The following is a 16083-nucleotide window of genomic DNA, read 5'->3' as shown; positions in this document are numbered from 1 at the left end:
TCATCTGGCCTGGAGGAGGAGTATCCTTTAGAAGAGCACTGAGGGAGTTCCCTGACCATCCAGCAGTTAGGACTCCACGCTTCCACTGCAGGGGGCCAGGGTTCAATCCCTGGTCATCAGGGAGCTAAGATCCCACAAGCCATGTGGTGTGGCCAATTGAAAAAAAAAAAAAATGAAGTCAAATGTTAAGAATTTTAAGAGGGCATTGAGGGCAGGCAGCTCAGCTGGAGGAGGGGACGCACCAGGCCCACTGAGCACTCACTGTGTGCTAAGGCAGGGCCAGAGGGCAGAGTGCCCTTGGCTGGCCACATCCCAGCCAAATGGGCCTTGACTTGTGGTCTGGTTTCTAGTCTGGCCTATGCCATTGACTTCATTAATCACAAAAGCACAGATGAACAAACTAAAACACTGCGAGAGGGAAGAGGGCATCGACTTGAGTCACACAGATTAGTCCCCAAGGCTGGACTGGAACCTGATGTTCTGTATTGAGTTACCTAGAATCTGCCACCCAGGCTTCACCCATCTTTCAACAGCTTGGCCCAGCTCCTGTCTGTACACATCCAAGGTTGTGAAATCACGGAAATGTATGTCTTTGAAGCAGCCACCCAATGGGTCCTATTCTAGACCAAGAAGTGTTTCCCTTTCCTCCACTGACAACAAAAAAGAGAGGTTCAAAAGTTTGGGGTGGTGGCTGGAATGGTAGGAACCATGAGAAAGAGCTGGTCTTGGGATGGGAGGGACCAGGACTAAAAGCTCCCTCTCCCATTTGCTAGGATGCCAGAAACTCTGTCCCCTTGGAACCTTGTCCCGCCCACCATCCCTGCCAGCACCTCTTGTACATTCCATGTTTATCTCTCTGCACATCTGGGTGGGAGGGAGGGCTAGCCCCCCTCCATGGAGCTTCCAGCAGCCTTGTCATGGCCAGTTCCCCACTGGTCTGTACCACTGAGGGTGGGGGTGGGGAGGCTGGCATGCAGGAATGGAGAGCTCTCTTCTCCAGTAGTAATGGCAGGGAGCTTGAGTGGACACCGCAAAATATCCGGGACTGGGGACTAACACCCCCATTCTGTGACCGTGTGCAGCCTTCGAGTCTGCCCCAGTTTCCTTTCTAGCACTGTATGAGTCGGCTGAACTCTGGCCAAGTCCTCTCTCAAGACCAAGATTTGAATTTTCTGGGAGGATCTTTGCTCTGTTCTCCCAGATTTGGGCAAAGGATCCCTCACCCTGGTTGATTACAGAGCAAGTAAGTCTTCTTTTGTTGGTTCCCCTCACCAGGACTTCTGGTCCCTTTTCTCAAATCCAAGGCAGTATTGACTTCTCCATCTCCTGGCCACTACCCCATGTCAGATCTTATCAGTTCTAGCCTGGACCACTGCAGTGGATTCCTAATTCTGTCCACTCAAATCCTTCAATTCAATCAGTATAGCAGGCAGCCAAGGAAATCTTTCTGAAATTCAATCAGGTCATTTAGGAAAAAATTCAAGCTCTGATGTTCAAGACCTCTAAGATCTAAATTCTTCTCACACTTCTGTTTTGCTCACACACACATGCTTATGAGCATATTTTGAAAATCATTTGAAGAGATACTCCCTTCTGTTCTGGGAACAGCTGCACAGCCCATCCCTATGAGAGGAGGCCTGCCCAGACCAGCCTTGAAGAAGACTGCAGCGGCAACTGGGTGATTTCCTTTCCTGCCATTGTGCGACTCAGTGGGACTTCTGCTGACGCCCTCCCCTCTTTGGTACACACCCCAGCTCCCAAGGAACAACGTGGTTTTTATCTTCAGACTAGCTATTTTATTTCATCATGCCCAAGGATCTTTCCAGCAGCTTGAGGGGAGGAGAGAATTTCTTTTTTTCAAAGTACTTTACCATTTTAATGGACTATAGGGGAAAAGAGAAACTGAAATTTTTGTTAAATTGAGGCATCAGTAACATTATATTAACATAAGGTATTCAGTGTAATGATTCGTTATTTGTATATATTGCTAAATGAGCACCACAGTAAGTCCAGTTAACAGCTGTCATCAGTTACAAAAAATTTTTTTTCTTGTAATGAGACCATTCAAGATCCACTCTCCTACCTACATTCAAATACACAATACAGTATTAACTATAGTCACGACCATGCTGTTCATTACAGCCCAATGACTGTATTTATTTATTTTATAACTGAAAAATTGTACCTTCTCGCCCCCTCACCCATTAGGAGAGGGAGAATTCTTGGCCTTATGAGGTTAAGCCCTGAGTCTGAGGGTGGGGTTGGGGGAGTGGGGAAATCTAAAGAGGAAGAGGCTCAGTCCCTGGGCGGGGAAGAGGGGGTCCCAGTCTGAAGAACAGGAAGAAATTGTGCCTCAGTACTCAATATCCAGTGCTGTCTTTCCCCTCCATAGCCCTTTTCCCCTCCTCAGGGGGTCCTGTTGAGAGCTTCCTATTACATAATCTGAGGTGGAGGCGGGGTAGGAGGGGAAGGAAGTGAAGGGGGAGGGTTAGAAGGAAGGTGGAGAGCAAGTTTCGCTGGACTCTGTAGCACAGCCTCTAGGGGGCAGCAGTGGGGTTGGCACCGCCCTCCTCTAGAGCTTAAGGGACCCACTGGATCGCTCAGGGAGCAGTCAGCCTCTGCTTCTCACGTCCCACACCAGCACCAGTATTTCAATTTAAATTCTACAATTAAAATCACCCCTATAGCTTCATGCCTTTAGGTCTTCAATTCAGCAAACAACTGCTTACTGTGGGGGTGTAAGATACTGCTTCTGAGAGTCAAGAGGGCATTTTGGTTTTCCCAGAGCCTCTATCAAAGGCCCCCAAGAGGGGGCAACTTAGGACCATCCTCGTGGGGATTAATTTACTAGACGCTTCTTCACCCCGGGATGGGCTTCCCTGGTGGCTCAGAGGGTAAAGAATCTGCCTTCGATGCAGGAGACCTGGGTTCAATCCCTGGGTCAGGAACCCCTGGAGAAGGGAATAGTAAACGACTCCAATATTCTTGCTTGGAGAATTCCATGGACAGAGAAGCCTAGTGGGCTATAACCCATGGGGTTGCAAAGAGTCAGACACGAATGAGGACTAACATTTCACCCTGGGGTGGCGCAGGTGGTAGTGGGGAAAACAAGTGCAACTCCAAGAAAAGCCTCTTTGGGTGTAGGTGGGGACAGAACCGTGTTTACAGAACGAGTGGTTGTCAGGGAAAGCTCCCAGGAGGAGATGCTCTGGAACCTGGTTAGAGGGCCTGAGATTGAAGGGGAAATTGCAGTCTTAGCCCCATGACCCTTGAACAAGCCCAGGCAGCCAAAAGCAAAGTGGTGATGACAACAAAGCCCACTCACCTGTTAGATCCCAATCTCAGCTCTGCTCTCACCCTCCCTCATCCACTGCCCATTAACATGCCCCAGTCACACCTGTCAATTCGTCCCACAAAGTGAGCAGCTGAATGCAATTTATTCACCCCCTTCTCCAAAGTACCTGTGTTTTAATGGAAAACACTGTAAGGCCTAGAAGAATGACTCCAAAGCTACACAAGATATTCTAAAATAAGAGTCCCCTAGGGCACCTAATTCTCGAAGGACCTCACATATAGACAATTGCCAGGGCCATCTACCTCCTTAAGCCTCAATATTCCCAGCTTAAAAAAAAAAAATGAGCAGCAGAATCAGGTCATTTTCCAGGTCCCTTCGAACTCTGGTGTACAAGTGCTGAGCATTTTGAGATTCCACAGACTCCCTCAGACTCCCATGCTGAGAGCACAGGGCTGGCCAGCCCTCATTAGGAGGCAGCCAGTCTGTGGTTTGGCACCACTGCCCAGCAGGCATTTATTAAATCAGTAGGATGTGGTCCCTGCTGGCCTGGAAAGAGAACACTAAGCTCAAAAAACTTCCTGCAGCAGGCCTCCTTCAGGGAGTGCCGCTCAGAGGGGTGAGGAACAAAACCGTTCAGGCCCCTGGCAGGGCTCCAAGATCCTGTTCACTAGTACTTCTGCCCTGTCTGCACGGAGAAACGGTGACTGAAAACATCTGGAAGCCTGTCAGAGACCCAGGCGACTTCTCTATTTCGTCTGGGGGTGCCTGTTCTTGACCCTGGTAATCCAGGTTGACCTTTGCCAATGCCCCTTCCCAGCCAATCTTCCGCACTTCATTGGGCAACAACTCCCTAATGAAATCCACATGAACCCAGCTGCTAACAGCTCCTGGAAGGGCTGTAGGATCTAACACCTTCCCTGCGTTCTGTGATCCCTAGTAGCAAGGGGAAAGAGGGCCAGGGCCTACCTCTTGCGCCTCTGGATCTTCCAGCAGAGTTGTGGAGAAAGGGAGTAGGTAGGAAGAGAGGAACGCCAACAAGCAAGGCCTGCTAAAGGTGAAGGCCACAGCAGGCGAGGATGGCACAGGGGAATGACAGGGCTGCAGGTGGCCCAGCAGAGGCCCCAGGCTCAGGCCTGCTCCTCGCCAGTGACCTCAGTCACACTGACACCACACTGACTGTGGGAGTCAGGACTGGGCTGGGAGGCTGGAGTGTGTGTGTCATTGACCTGGTGGCCCAGGGCTGCCTGACCCTCCTGTCCCTGTTGTGTCTGGGTCTCTATTTTAGGAAATACTGAGCACCTGCAACATGTGTCCCTGGTGCCAGGAAAAGATACATTAGTGAGTAGAATCGTACTCCGTTATCTGCGGAGGACTGGGGGACCCGCTGTGGATACCAAACTCCACAGATGATCGAGTCCCACTGTGGGTCCTCGGCATCTGTGGATATGGCGGGCAGACCCAATTCCTACACTCCAGTCCCACTCACTTATTTGTCCGTTCTGATAAAAGCCACAACAAATCGGGCACGTTGGTGGGGTGGGGTGAGAGTGCTTGGAGGTCCAGGGACAGAAGAGCTGCCCTGGTCATGTTGGGTCTCCCTGATTCCTCAGCTTTTCTGGGGTACAGTGGTTGGTCCCAGGGTTCCCTCCAGCTAAGGCTGGAGCCCTGATCCACTCTAGTTTTTCTCCACCGCACCCCTATGCCCCGGGCAAGAGTCCATGAAATAAATACAGCAGGTTAGAGGGAGAGAGAAGCTGCTTGAAGTTTATTCATAAACTTTATTCATAAAGTATAAGGAGGTACTCACTGGACCTGGGCTTTTTTTTTTTTTTTTAAACTCCTCCTTTCCCTTCCTTTCCACCTAGCTCAGATTCTTGCTTGCTCTCCTCTGAGAGTCCTCAGCTGATTTTACTAGCCTCTCTGCTCTCTGCTATAATGAGCCAAAGACCAAGGAAGTGAAGTGAAGTGAAGGCAGTTCATCTCAGAAGGCCCTGAAAGGATCCTACTGAGGCAAAAGGCCCGACTCTGGTCAGTTCAGGTCGCTGTGGAGCAGAGAAACTGGTGTCCTTCTTGGAGTGCAGCCTTCATCTCCTCAAACTGAGCCAACTGGCAGGCATCCTCCAGCTCCAGCCAGCGGTAGGCTTGGTGCTCGCGGGAGAGGCAGACCTCCACATCGCAGTCCTTTACCTCCGCCAGCCAGTAGACGACGATTTTAGGCTTCGCTCTGGCTACGTAACTGAGCTCCCTTCTGAAGCCCTCAATGATGGTCAGCTGGCCTGCTTCTATGCCTGCTTCCTCCTGGGTCTCCCGAAGGGCTGTTTCCAAGTCACTTTCTCCTGGTTCCACATGGCCTGGTGAGGAAAAAAGAAGAGGAAGCAAATATAATCGTCAACAAAGCTAGATTTTCCAGGTCAGATGATTTAAAGCTGGGTCTGTGGTGACTTTTCTAGGTGTTGCTAGGCTTTAGCAATATCCTAAACTGGCAGAGAATAGGGTACAGGACACGTAGGGTCTGGCTCTGTGGTGTCTGGGCAAGCCCCTTCCCCACCCCATCTTTGCTACAGAGAGTGAAACAAACCATATATTTGGCAAGTCTGGTCTAGAATGCTGCTCCTCGATGTGGAAGTTGGCCTCCCCCAGACCTCTGCTCTATTTTTCTCTGGAGCTCTCTTCATCCCATGTTCTCAGGGAAACCCTTCCCTGGGAGACCTTAACGTGACCTTCCCAAGGAAGGGTGGTCCTTTCTTGCCAGGTGGGAGCTGGCTGAAGAGGGAGTTCTTCGCTTATAGCCCACAGTGAGGACTTAACACCGTCTGCAGTTGGTGCCCGAAGTCCCAGGGCCAACGGTCAGGCTCTAAACCCTATACCAAGGCACCCGCAGCTGTTTCCAAGTAGCTATCAAGGCTCTTCCAAATTGTTTTCATCTTTCTGAGTAAGGCCAGATTCTAGTTTCATAGGGAAAGTCCTGATGGGAACTTAGACTAAGGACAAGCCGAGAGCCAGTTCTAAGAAAATTTGTTGGCAAGGCCCAAACCCAAGCAGACAACTGCCAAGAAACTGTTGTAAGAGAACTTGAAGCTCTGCAGACTGGGAGCAGCCCTCGGCTTTGCCTCAAGGCCCTCCCTGCAAATTCTCAGCTTGCCCAAGGGGGCCAAGAAGGCCTGAGAGGGGTCTGGCAGCTTCGATCAACACATGGCTTTAACAAGTTGCTGGGGGCCTCCTGGTTCGGGAGCTCCTGGGAAGCAGGAATTCTTAGCTGTTCTCTTCTTAGCTCAAAGACAGGGTTACATCCTACTCTCCTCCATCCCGGGGGTCCCCAGAGCAGCGCCCCAGTCAGCTGCTGCTGCATAGCTCCCACAGAAAGCAACCAGGAGTCTGGACTTAAAATTCCATTTCTGTCCATGGCTGCTGGGGAATTTTCTCTGGAAGCACCTCATATAGCCGTGGACACAAAGCCAGGCAGGTACTGCATCGGGGAAGGCAGGTGGGAGGCATGCTGGTGGGCAGAAAGGTGACGCTGATTCGAGATGCCTGACCTTCCCTCAGAACTGTGTGCGAACCTCTGAGCACACCCCACCCAACAGCATCTATTCAGCATTCTGCCCATCAGTGCTAAGATGGTAACTTCTCCCTCGCCTAAGGCAGGGAAAATTCAGAGATTTCCTTTGAAATCTTTCATCGAGAGGCACCATGCAGTGTGACTCAGGTGATCAGGAGGCAAGTGTGAATATTCCTATTCATAGTATTGGTGACACCTCTTTTTTTTTTTTTTTTCACTTTGTTTCTCCTCAGTGGAACTCAAATGTGCCAACTGTTTTTCCTGTTCCTACTTCCTTGTTCTCCAACCCTAAGATGTTAGTCGCTCAGTCGCATCCGACTCTGATGACCCCATGGACTACAGCCCACCAGGCTTCTCTGTCTATGGAATTCTCCAGGCAAGAATACTAGAGTGGGTAGTCATTCCCTTCTCCAGGGGATTTTCCCAACCCAGGGTTTGAACCCAGGTCTCTCAAACTGCAGGCAGATTCTTTACCATCTGAGCTACCAAAGAAGCCCTCCTCCAACCCTGGAGGAGCCTTGTTCACCTCTCCCCCACCTTACTTTCCCTTAAAGTCTCTGCTCCCTTCTGTCTGGGGGCTGTTCACTCTTAACCTGTAGCCCAGTAATGACCTGGCCCCAGGGTCCCCAGCTGCAGCCCAGTGCCTCTTCTCCTTCCCCACCATTCACTGGAGAGGCTGACGCTCTGGTGACTGATACAAGAAAACCTGGTATTCAGTCAGAGTTCTATTTCGGTTCTCCTGGCCTGGCATGTAGACCTCGTATGCAGGAAGGGCCAAGAGTTTCTGCCCACACACCCAGCTCCTGCTACACAATCACTGGGAAGCAAGTGCTGTAGGGTGCCTGGCAGCGTGGATTTCTGAACAGCGCTTGGCATTTCCCCACAGCCCACCCCCTGGCCTCCCACCTTTGGGAGGAGTCCAGTGATGAATGCCATCTGATGCTTGTAGCAGTAGAAACTCAATGGCAGTGTTGTCCACCTTGGGGATGAGGCGTCTTCGGAAGATGATCAAGCCACATGCTCTCAGGGCCATGGTCTATCTGAAGGCATAACACAGATGTGCCAAGTTACACAAAACAGGAAGATCCATGCTGAGGAGGCCGGAGCGGGGCAGCACTCTGGTGCCGGGGAGTCACACAGACCAGCTAACAGTGACCTCATCACCTACATGCTGAGGACCAATGCGGGGAAGCCAGGAGTCAGAGACAGGCCTTTGTGTCTAACTGCAGCCCCCGGCCTCTAGCTGGTAGTGTGGGTCTGTCCCAGCTCTTCCGGGTCTCCCTGCTGGAGCAGGGCCCATGTGTGTATGTAGAGATGGGAGATCCTCAGGTGCAAACTCAGCAAAACTGGAGAGATGCTGGGAATGGGAGAGATGCAGTACAATGTCATCATCAAATCCACAATCCCATTTCCCTCAGCCTCCAGCTTGAGACTCTGGAGCAAAGAGACCCCAAAGTATGGTTTCTTTGTATTTTTTAACTTCTATCATTTATTTATTTTGGGGTATAGTTGATTTACAATGTTGGTTAGTTTCTGCTGTACAGCAGAATGAATCATTATACCTATACCCACTCCATTTTAGATTCTTTCCCATATAGGCCATCACAGAGTATTGATTAGCGTTCTCTGGGAAACAATGTGGTTTCTGATGGCTTAGAAGAGTCACTTAGGAATGGTGGCTTAGTGTTCTAAAAATTTGTTACTGATTTTTTTCAGTCTTTTATGTTTTGGAATGTGATACATTCACATGGTCCAAAATTCAAAATATAAAGGGGCAGCCATGGTAGAAAGTCTCCTTCCCATCCCATCAGAGGCGAACTAGCAGAGTGGTCAAGAGTATGAACCTGGAGTCTGGGTTCAAGTTCAGGCTCTGCCACTCATTCACCATGTGATGAGCTCCTAAAGCTCAGTTTCCTCAGCTTAAGACAGGATAATGATAGCTCTCCTATAAAGGGTTGCTGTGAGGATTACATGACTTAACTTTGTCAAATGGTTTAGAACAGTGCCTGCTGATTAATAAGCACTCAATAGACTTCAATATGCACAGAAAAATGACTGGAAGAGGATACACATCATTAATACTGTTTTCTGGAGGATGAGATTACGGGGAAACTTTCATTTTCTGCTCCATATATATCTATATTATTTGGAAATGTACAGAGAACATTAACTTTATAATCAGCCATACAATAACAACAGACTTTTTTAGTCTTTTCCATTTAGTCTTCTTTCCACTGCAGGAAAAAAATGTCAACAACAAAAGACAGGAGGGACTTCCCTGGTGGTCCAGCCTTTAAGACTCTGAGATTCCACTGCAGGGGGTGTGGAACTAAGATCCTGCATGCCATGCGTGCAGCCAAACACACACACACACAGACACACCAAAAAAACAAAAAACATGGAAGATCCTTTCAGTAAGGCTCTGCTAAAGAAAAACTTGTGGCATTTGTTCCTGCAGCAAATATTTATGGAGCACATACTATGCTTGGCCTTTGCCCTCGTATGAATATAGAATATAGTTTATAGTCTAGTAGGAGAGGAAGACTTTAAACAAATAGTTAAGCAAATTTTAAAACATTTGTCAATAAGGTCTGTGTTCCAAAGGGAAAATGTATGATTGGAAACTTGACCTTGCCTGAGGGATCAAGGTATGCTTCCTACACTTGATCTTAGCCAAAAGGCCGAGAAGCAATAAGGAATGCTTCCTGAAAGAAACGTATTTGAGCAGAGAAGTAAAGGATGAGTAAAAGGTAAACCGGCAAGGGAAGGAGGAAAGTGTGTTCCAGGTGGAGGGAACGGCATGGACAAAGGTTCCCAGGTGAGATGGCAGAACTGAAAGAAAACCAGGGGCCTAAAGTGCAGTTGAGGTCTGAGAGACTGGCCCAGGCAGGGAGAGGCCTGAGCTGCAGGGCCTCATCTGCAGGATTCCAGTGCCAGAGAAGAAGCTGGTGCTCCTGGGTGCCACAACTGACACTGAGAGGAGTGGCTGGAATAGGAGCTGATGATCTCCATGGGCCCCTTGGTGCTGCTCAGTCAAGATGAGCTTCCCTGGTGGTCCAGTGGTTAAGAATCTGCCTTCCAAGGCAGGGTTCAATCCCTGGTTGGGAAACTAAGATCCCATGTGCTATGGGGCAACCAAGTCCATGTGCCATGACCACTAGGCCTGAGCTCTGTGGAGTCTGTGCTCCTTAACAAGAGAACCCCCGCACCACAATGAAGACCCAATGCAGCCAAAATAAATAAGAATTAAAATGTGTTTTTTAAAAAATGAGGTAGAGACAAATGTGCTGCTTGTAAAGATTTTCAGACACACTAAGTAGAAAAAGAGTGGCTCATAACAGTATGTAAAGTGTGGACCCTTCTGAGTTTAAAATTCATATATAAACCCGTATCAGGGCTTTTATTAAATGTGGTGTTCTGCTCCCTGGTCTCCAAGGGAATAAATACATGCTGAGGACTTTATTCTGGAAGCCAGAAGGAACCCTGTCACTAAAGAACTAGTGAAGAAAGATTTCAAATTACTGGTTACAGGTTTAGGTAAGAATGGGTACCTGATCCCAGGCCTTCCCATCGTGATGCTCAGAAAGCATCAGCAAGTTACAGGTGTAGGGTACCTTGCCCCTGCTTCAAGTAGAGTCCCATGAGATGGGTGCTGGGACAAGCTTAGGGATCCAAGGCTAGAGGGCACAGTGCCCTGCCTAGGACAGGAAGCCCCTGGGCATGATTTCACACCACTGTTGTCACCAACACTGCATGAGAAAACAAAGATGCCTCCATGGGGGCCAAGAGAGACAAGCCTGCGGTGGCCATGTGGCACCACTGGGGAGAGGGCAGCAGGCCAGTACTGTCCTATGGGGAGGAGGCTTAGGTTAGTGACAAGGGTGCACCCTAGCAAAACTGTATCTCAATAGATACCTGTATTCAGTGGTGACCACAGCTAACAGCCAGACCAGAAGAGCTAGGATCAAGAGCCAGGATCAGACAGATGTTCACTTTCTACCTGTGCTCTGTACCCAGAGAGGACAGAAAGGTACCCTGTTCACCCTCCAATCACTTGGCTTGAGCCAGCTGAACTCTACAATTTCTCCTTCCTTCCCCATCCATGCAACTATCTCCTTATCATTTCAGCAACAACTCAGATGTCACCTCTTCTGTGAAGCCTTCTGGCTTCTAATCCCTCCATCTTCTGGGCCTTTAATACGGCCTGAATAATCTACTACTGTCATGTTTGATAAGAGAAACAGAATACTATAAGAATTCAGGGTAGGGAATAGACCTTGTCCAATCAAGAAGTTGACGGAGAAACCCATGTACCTCTGTCACCTCCGCATCTGGTGTTAGGCCTGAAGTCTCTGTAAGCTGGTGATGCCAGCAGTTGGAAAGGAAAGCTGACTGTGAAGTGGAAGACAGCAAGGAAAACTGGAACCTGTGAGAACAAATCGACTTCTGTCCACTGTCTCCAAGCTCATTGACTCGGGTGACTTGCAGAAGCTGGAGCCCTTTGCCACAGAGCTGAGCGTACACCCAACCCGGGACTCAGAACGGCTGAAGGAGGTGATGCAGCAGGAGTTGGGGAGCTGCGGGCCTGGGTGCTGTCCTGCACCCTAAAGTGAGCCAGCAGATCAGAGTGTCCAGAGGTATGTCCTGCCACCATGCCCAGGATCCTGCTCTGTTCTTCACAGTGGACTGGCTGCTACTTCACTTCAGCCTTCCAAATCTTGCACAAAATTCTCCTGAGGTCAGCCCTAACCTGGAACTATCCAGGAAGGGACTCCTGGGAAACTCAGTTCCAGCTTAGCTACATGGACATGGTACAAAGCCATCACACGCACGTACACCTAGTGTGGTAAATCTCTGCACCTCTGGCAGGTAAGAGCCAGACTGTGAGCTGTCTCCTGGGACCCCGCACAGCAGCTCTCAACAGATGTTCATCGACTCCACAGAACTGTCTCCCCACCTCCCACTCAAACAAATGCTCAGGTTATATTCTGGGACTTTGGGAAATAGCCCAGTGTTTTCCTGAAGAGTGCCATTTACATAAAAGTCAATGGAGCTATTGTTGGAGGTTTTCTGTTTTTCTGGAGACCATGGAGCTGAAACTGTCCTGGGGTTTTAAAGTATCCAGATTTCTTTCTTCCTCTCTCTCTCTCTCACTCTCTTACAGATACACATACACACACTCACCAGGCACACAAACTCTGAGTGGATTCAAACCTCAGGGGGTTAAAGAACACACCATCTAATATGCAAATATGCCTGCAGCCAGATTGCGGAGGTGAGAACTCCAGGCTGACAGCAGGCAATTCACACTTCAGCAAAGTGGCAAAGTGCCTTAGGTGGTTTAAAAAACCCTGAACAAAACCCCCTCAATGTCATCAGAAGGTTCCAGAAGCTAAGGAAAAGCGCTCTTGGCTTTCTCTGTAGATGCAATTCCCTCACCGCCTAGGAGGTTGAGGACTTAGGTGCCAAAAAATAATTCACAGGTAAATGTCTATACTGATGTGTTGTGGTCCAATATTTTCATCAAATTAATCGGAGTGCTATTGCAAGCACAGCTCAACCACAGGAGCCGTCACAAATATACCTTTAGAAAGAGCTCTCCAAATCCTCCTGCAACCTGTTCCTCATAGTCTAAAATCCCTCTAGCAGAAACAGTATTTCATCCCACCATGTTATCAATTAAGAATCTACCCCATGCAAGGTTTTTTATCTTTTATAATGCTCAAGACAACTCTTCACAATAAGCATTGTTACCTCCAGTTTAAGATAAGGAAATTCAGATTCAAAATGTTTAAAATACTTCCCCAAATGCATAACTGGTCTGTGAATGCTGAGATTTGAATCTAAGTAAAAGTGAAAAGTGAAAGTATTAGTCACTCAGTGGTATCTGACTCTTTGCAACCTCATGGACTGTAGCCCTCCACGCTCCTCTGTCCACAGAATTCTCCAGGCAAGAATTCTGGAGTGGGTACCCATTCCCTTCTCCAGGGGATCTTTCCAACTCAGGGATCTAACTTGGGTCTCTTGCATTGCAGGCAGAATCTTGACCATCAGAGATACCAGGGAATCAAGTCTAACTCCAAAGTTTGTATTTTTTTCCATTATACAACTTTGCTTACCGCGAAAGAGCAGGGCTTAGGGCACAAGTGGCCCTGAGAGAGGATACGAAAATGATTTATTAAATTGCTTCCAGTCCCAAAATTCCCACACTTTGATCTACATTCATATGGAGGATTTTAAAGATGTCTAACTGGAATCCTATTCACAGAAGTTTTAGTTGGAGGCTGACATAGATGAAGATCCTGTTGCCCAAAGACAACCCTGGAGGGGTAAAGTGTAGTCTGATGCCCCTAAACTTTGTCTCTCTGATAAAGGTTTTTTATGCCTCTGCTTTTTTTTTTTTTCTGGGAAGCTGGAGCCTATAACCACACGTTCAAAACCATACCCAGTAGCCTGAGGGTTCTCAAGCACCAAGTATTGGGGACAAGCTTGATGCCAGCCTTGGACAAGCACACAAGTAACTAACTTGGGGCACTAGTGTCCAGGAAATTTGCCCAGGCTACTCCACTACGAGGAAGAAGGTCAACTCTGCCTGCCTACAAGCAGCTAGCTATGTGACTGCTCAGCTTCTCTTCACATCCCATATCATAATGGTCTCTTCTCCAATTCTCCTAGTCCCGTCTTCCCTTTAGAAGAAGTGAACAGAAATAAGGCTCCCCTCCTTGAATAAAGCAATAACATCAACAAAAAGATAAAACTAAAAAAGAAAGAAAAGAAAAACCCCCAACTACCAGAAACTGATGAGTTGAGACAAAGAAAATGTTCCCTCAACCTCACCTTTACCTGGACATCTGCCACTGTTTCAGAGACTAAGCTGCTGAGTCATCTTGCTATCTTTGCTGTTTGGCTGAGGGAGGAAATGGGAGATTTCACCTGTAATGACATGAATACTGGCTTCAAGGATGAAGTCAAAGTCAGACAAGGTTCGGACAAAAATCATTTCTGGTGAAGGAGAACTGTTAAGTGGCCTATTAGTGCCATCTGCTGTACAATTCTGGAAAGCAAACATGGGGAATTCTAACACTACAGCCTGAAAGGATTCATTCTCTCATCTAATGTCTGTTGAGTATGTCCCATTCAACAAGCAGTGTGGCAGGACTGAAGAGTAGACAGGAAGCTGAATACAGTGAAAGTGGAAGATATTTAAACAGACAAGTCACCAGATGTGTTTTGTGCATCACAAAGGTATGTGTGAGATGTAAAGACAGCAAAGAATGATTATCTTTAGGTCAAGGGGTACTCCATAAGGTTTTTAAAGGATGACTAGGAGTTTGCTTGCTTGCTAAGTCGCTTCAGTCGTGTCTGACTCTTTGTGACCCTATGGACTGTAGCTCTCCAGGCTCCTCTGTCCATGGGATTCTGCAGGCAAGAATACTGGAGTGGATTGTTATTTCCTCCTCCAGGGGATCTTCCCAATCCTGGGATTGAACCCCCTTCTCTTATGTCTCCTGCATTGGCAGGAGAGTTCTTTACCATCAGCATCACCTGGAAGGCTTCCCTGGCAGCTCAGACAGTAAAGACTGCTTGTATTCCAAGTATTTTCATCCTTTCTCAATCAAAAACAGAACGCACAACACAGAAAAGTATGGCTGGCTTTGCAGTGAGACTTAGCTCCCTAATTCAACAGCATGTTATTTTGAGCAACACACTTCTCTACACCTCATTTTCCAAATAAGGAAATACCAACCTACTATTAACAGTTGTTGTAGATTAAAATAAATAATGTATATGTAGGGTCTGACATATCAAAAGTACTAAATATATGTCATACTTAACCCCTGTATAAAACATCATCAGAAAGCTTCTCTGTTATGTTTTAATGGCATGCTCTTAGCTTTCATTAACAGTTGAATAAAAAAATGACTTTTCATATTTTCTGCAAAACTGTCTGTGAACACACTGTTCATCACACCATGTACATCCCTGACAGCCCCACAAGATATTTTAATATAGCTACTAGGAAGAAATTTCACTTTTTTGAAGAATGGATTGTTTCCTTAACCATTATTTATTTAACTGACAAGTTTTGAACTAAATTGGGCACTCAATTACAGTACATCTACTGATTCCATTGGCTAATATATTTTCTTATTTCTAGTATGAAGATAATAGCTACCACTTTCGGAAGAGTTACTACTTGTCAGGCATTTTGCCAAGTGCTTTACCTTCATTATTTCACTTAATTTTCACAACAACCCCATGAGGCATTACTCCCCATTTTCAGAAGAGGAAAAAGAAAATTACAGCTCAGAGATGAGTCTGGGTAGAGACTCAAAAGCAGATCTGCCCGACCCCTAACATCAGTGCTCTCATCCTGGACTGTACACCAGCTACATTTGGCTATTTGATTGCATTCAACTTATTTAATGTCATTCATATATTTATTTATTTTCCCCCTTAAGAGATATAATAGATACATAAGGTCCAAACTAGGCCCCAAGAAAAAAAGTTTTTAGGTAGTAGGACTCTCCTGTGACTTTCTTTACTTCTGTTGTAACTGTCACGATAGTATCCATTCAATAAAGGAAGTAATTAGAAAATATAAAACCTCTCTTGGAAAGTAGGCAGGGTTTAAATAGTAATAACAAAGTTAAAACTGAGGCCCAAGGAAGGGAAGGTATGGCGCTCGGGTCGCTGGGCCCCACACCCGGTACTCTGGGTTTCCGACGACCTCCGCGATCACCACTCGTCTGGGGACAAACAAGGCTCGCGGGGTCCCCAGAGGGCCCCTGCCTTCTCTGCAGCGGCTGGAGTCTGGCCTGCCCGCGCCCCACAGCCAGCTGGAGAAGGGTAAGTCCACTCCTGACCCTACAGCGACCGGAGGTTAGTCAGCTGCAGACTCTCATTGCTCCGAGCCTCAGTTTCCCCGCGGAGAACTAAACCCACTAATCCCTCTGTAAGGCTACTCACCGCAAGTAGAAGGAGGCAAAAGGCGGACCTTCGGCGAAAACTGGCAGTCCGTAGACCAATCCCAAGAGCTGGGTTGCGCTTTGGGAGACCAACAGCTCGGGGCGGAAGGATCCTGGACCCGCCTCAAAGGTGCGTTTCTCTCACTTAGAACATCGCGAGATTTTCATTTCAGTGGACCGATTGGTTGAAGGACGGAAATTGAGAGTTACGCCCACTGTTTCATCGGGCTCCTGATTGGCCTTCTAGAAGAGAAGGCGGT

General features: G+C 47.7%; 2 protein-coding genes and 1 long non-coding RNA gene across 6 annotated transcripts in view; 2 read left to right on the top strand and 1 right to left on the bottom strand.

Moving 5' to 3' along the window:
* MYORG (myogenesis regulating glycosidase) overlaps positions 1-14786 on the top strand; it is a 39319-nt gene extending 24533 nt beyond the window's left edge. Inside the window, exon 5 of one of the 3 annotated variants that reach the window (XM_019966423.2) lies at positions 13267-14786. In XM_019966423.2, the coding sequence (XP_019821982.2) occupies positions 13267-13379 (113 nt within the window). In that variant the 3' untranslated portion in view covers positions 13380-14786. Of the gene's footprint in view, positions 1-1608; positions 1824-13266 lie in introns of those variants that run through there. The other 2 variants (XM_019966422.2, XM_019966432.2) reach the window with 2 other exon arrangements.
* NUDT2 (nudix hydrolase 2) lies at positions 5033-15966 on the bottom strand. 2 transcript variants are annotated; one of them, XM_019966440.2, is made up of 3 exons: positions 15825-15966; positions 7788-7894; positions 5033-5646 (listed from the first exon to the last, which is right to left on the bottom strand). In XM_019966440.2, the coding sequence occupies exons 2-3, from the start codon at positions 7885-7887 to the stop codon at positions 5330-5332; spliced, it is 417 nt and encodes a 138-aa protein (XP_019821999.2). In that variant the 5' UTR covers positions 7888-7894; positions 15825-15966; the 3' UTR covers positions 5033-5329. The 2 variants fall into 2 exon arrangements, with proteins under 2 accessions (XP_019821999.2, XP_019821998.2); XM_019966439.2 differs by having other exon boundaries at positions 7761-7894; positions 15825-15954.
* On the top strand, positions 5566-7895 carry LOC139184597 (uncharacterized). The gene is made up of 2 exons (XR_011568139.1): positions 5566-5705; positions 7088-7895. It is a non-coding gene; the product is annotated as an uncharacterized lncRNA (long non-coding RNA).
* Positions 15967-16083: the final 117 nt, after the last annotated feature.

This window comes from Bos indicus, chromosome 8, assembly GCF_029378745.1.
Source record: "Bos indicus isolate NIAB-ARS_2022 breed Sahiwal x Tharparkar chromosome 8, NIAB-ARS_B.indTharparkar_mat_pri_1.0, whole genome shotgun sequence".
NCBI lineage: Eukaryota > Metazoa > Chordata > Mammalia > Artiodactyla > Bovidae > Bos > Bos indicus.
This window is presented reverse-complemented; position numbering and strand designations above follow the sequence as displayed.

Coding starts and splice junctions, on each gene's coding strand:
- NUDT2 (XM_019966439.2), bottom strand. CDS start 7,887: ATGGCCCTGAGAGCATGTGGCTTGATCATCTTCCGAAGACGCCTCATC. Junction 5,647..7,760: donor TCACTGGACTCCTCCCAAAG/GTGGGAGGCCAG, acceptor TTTCCTCACCAG/GCCATGTGGAACCAGGAGAA.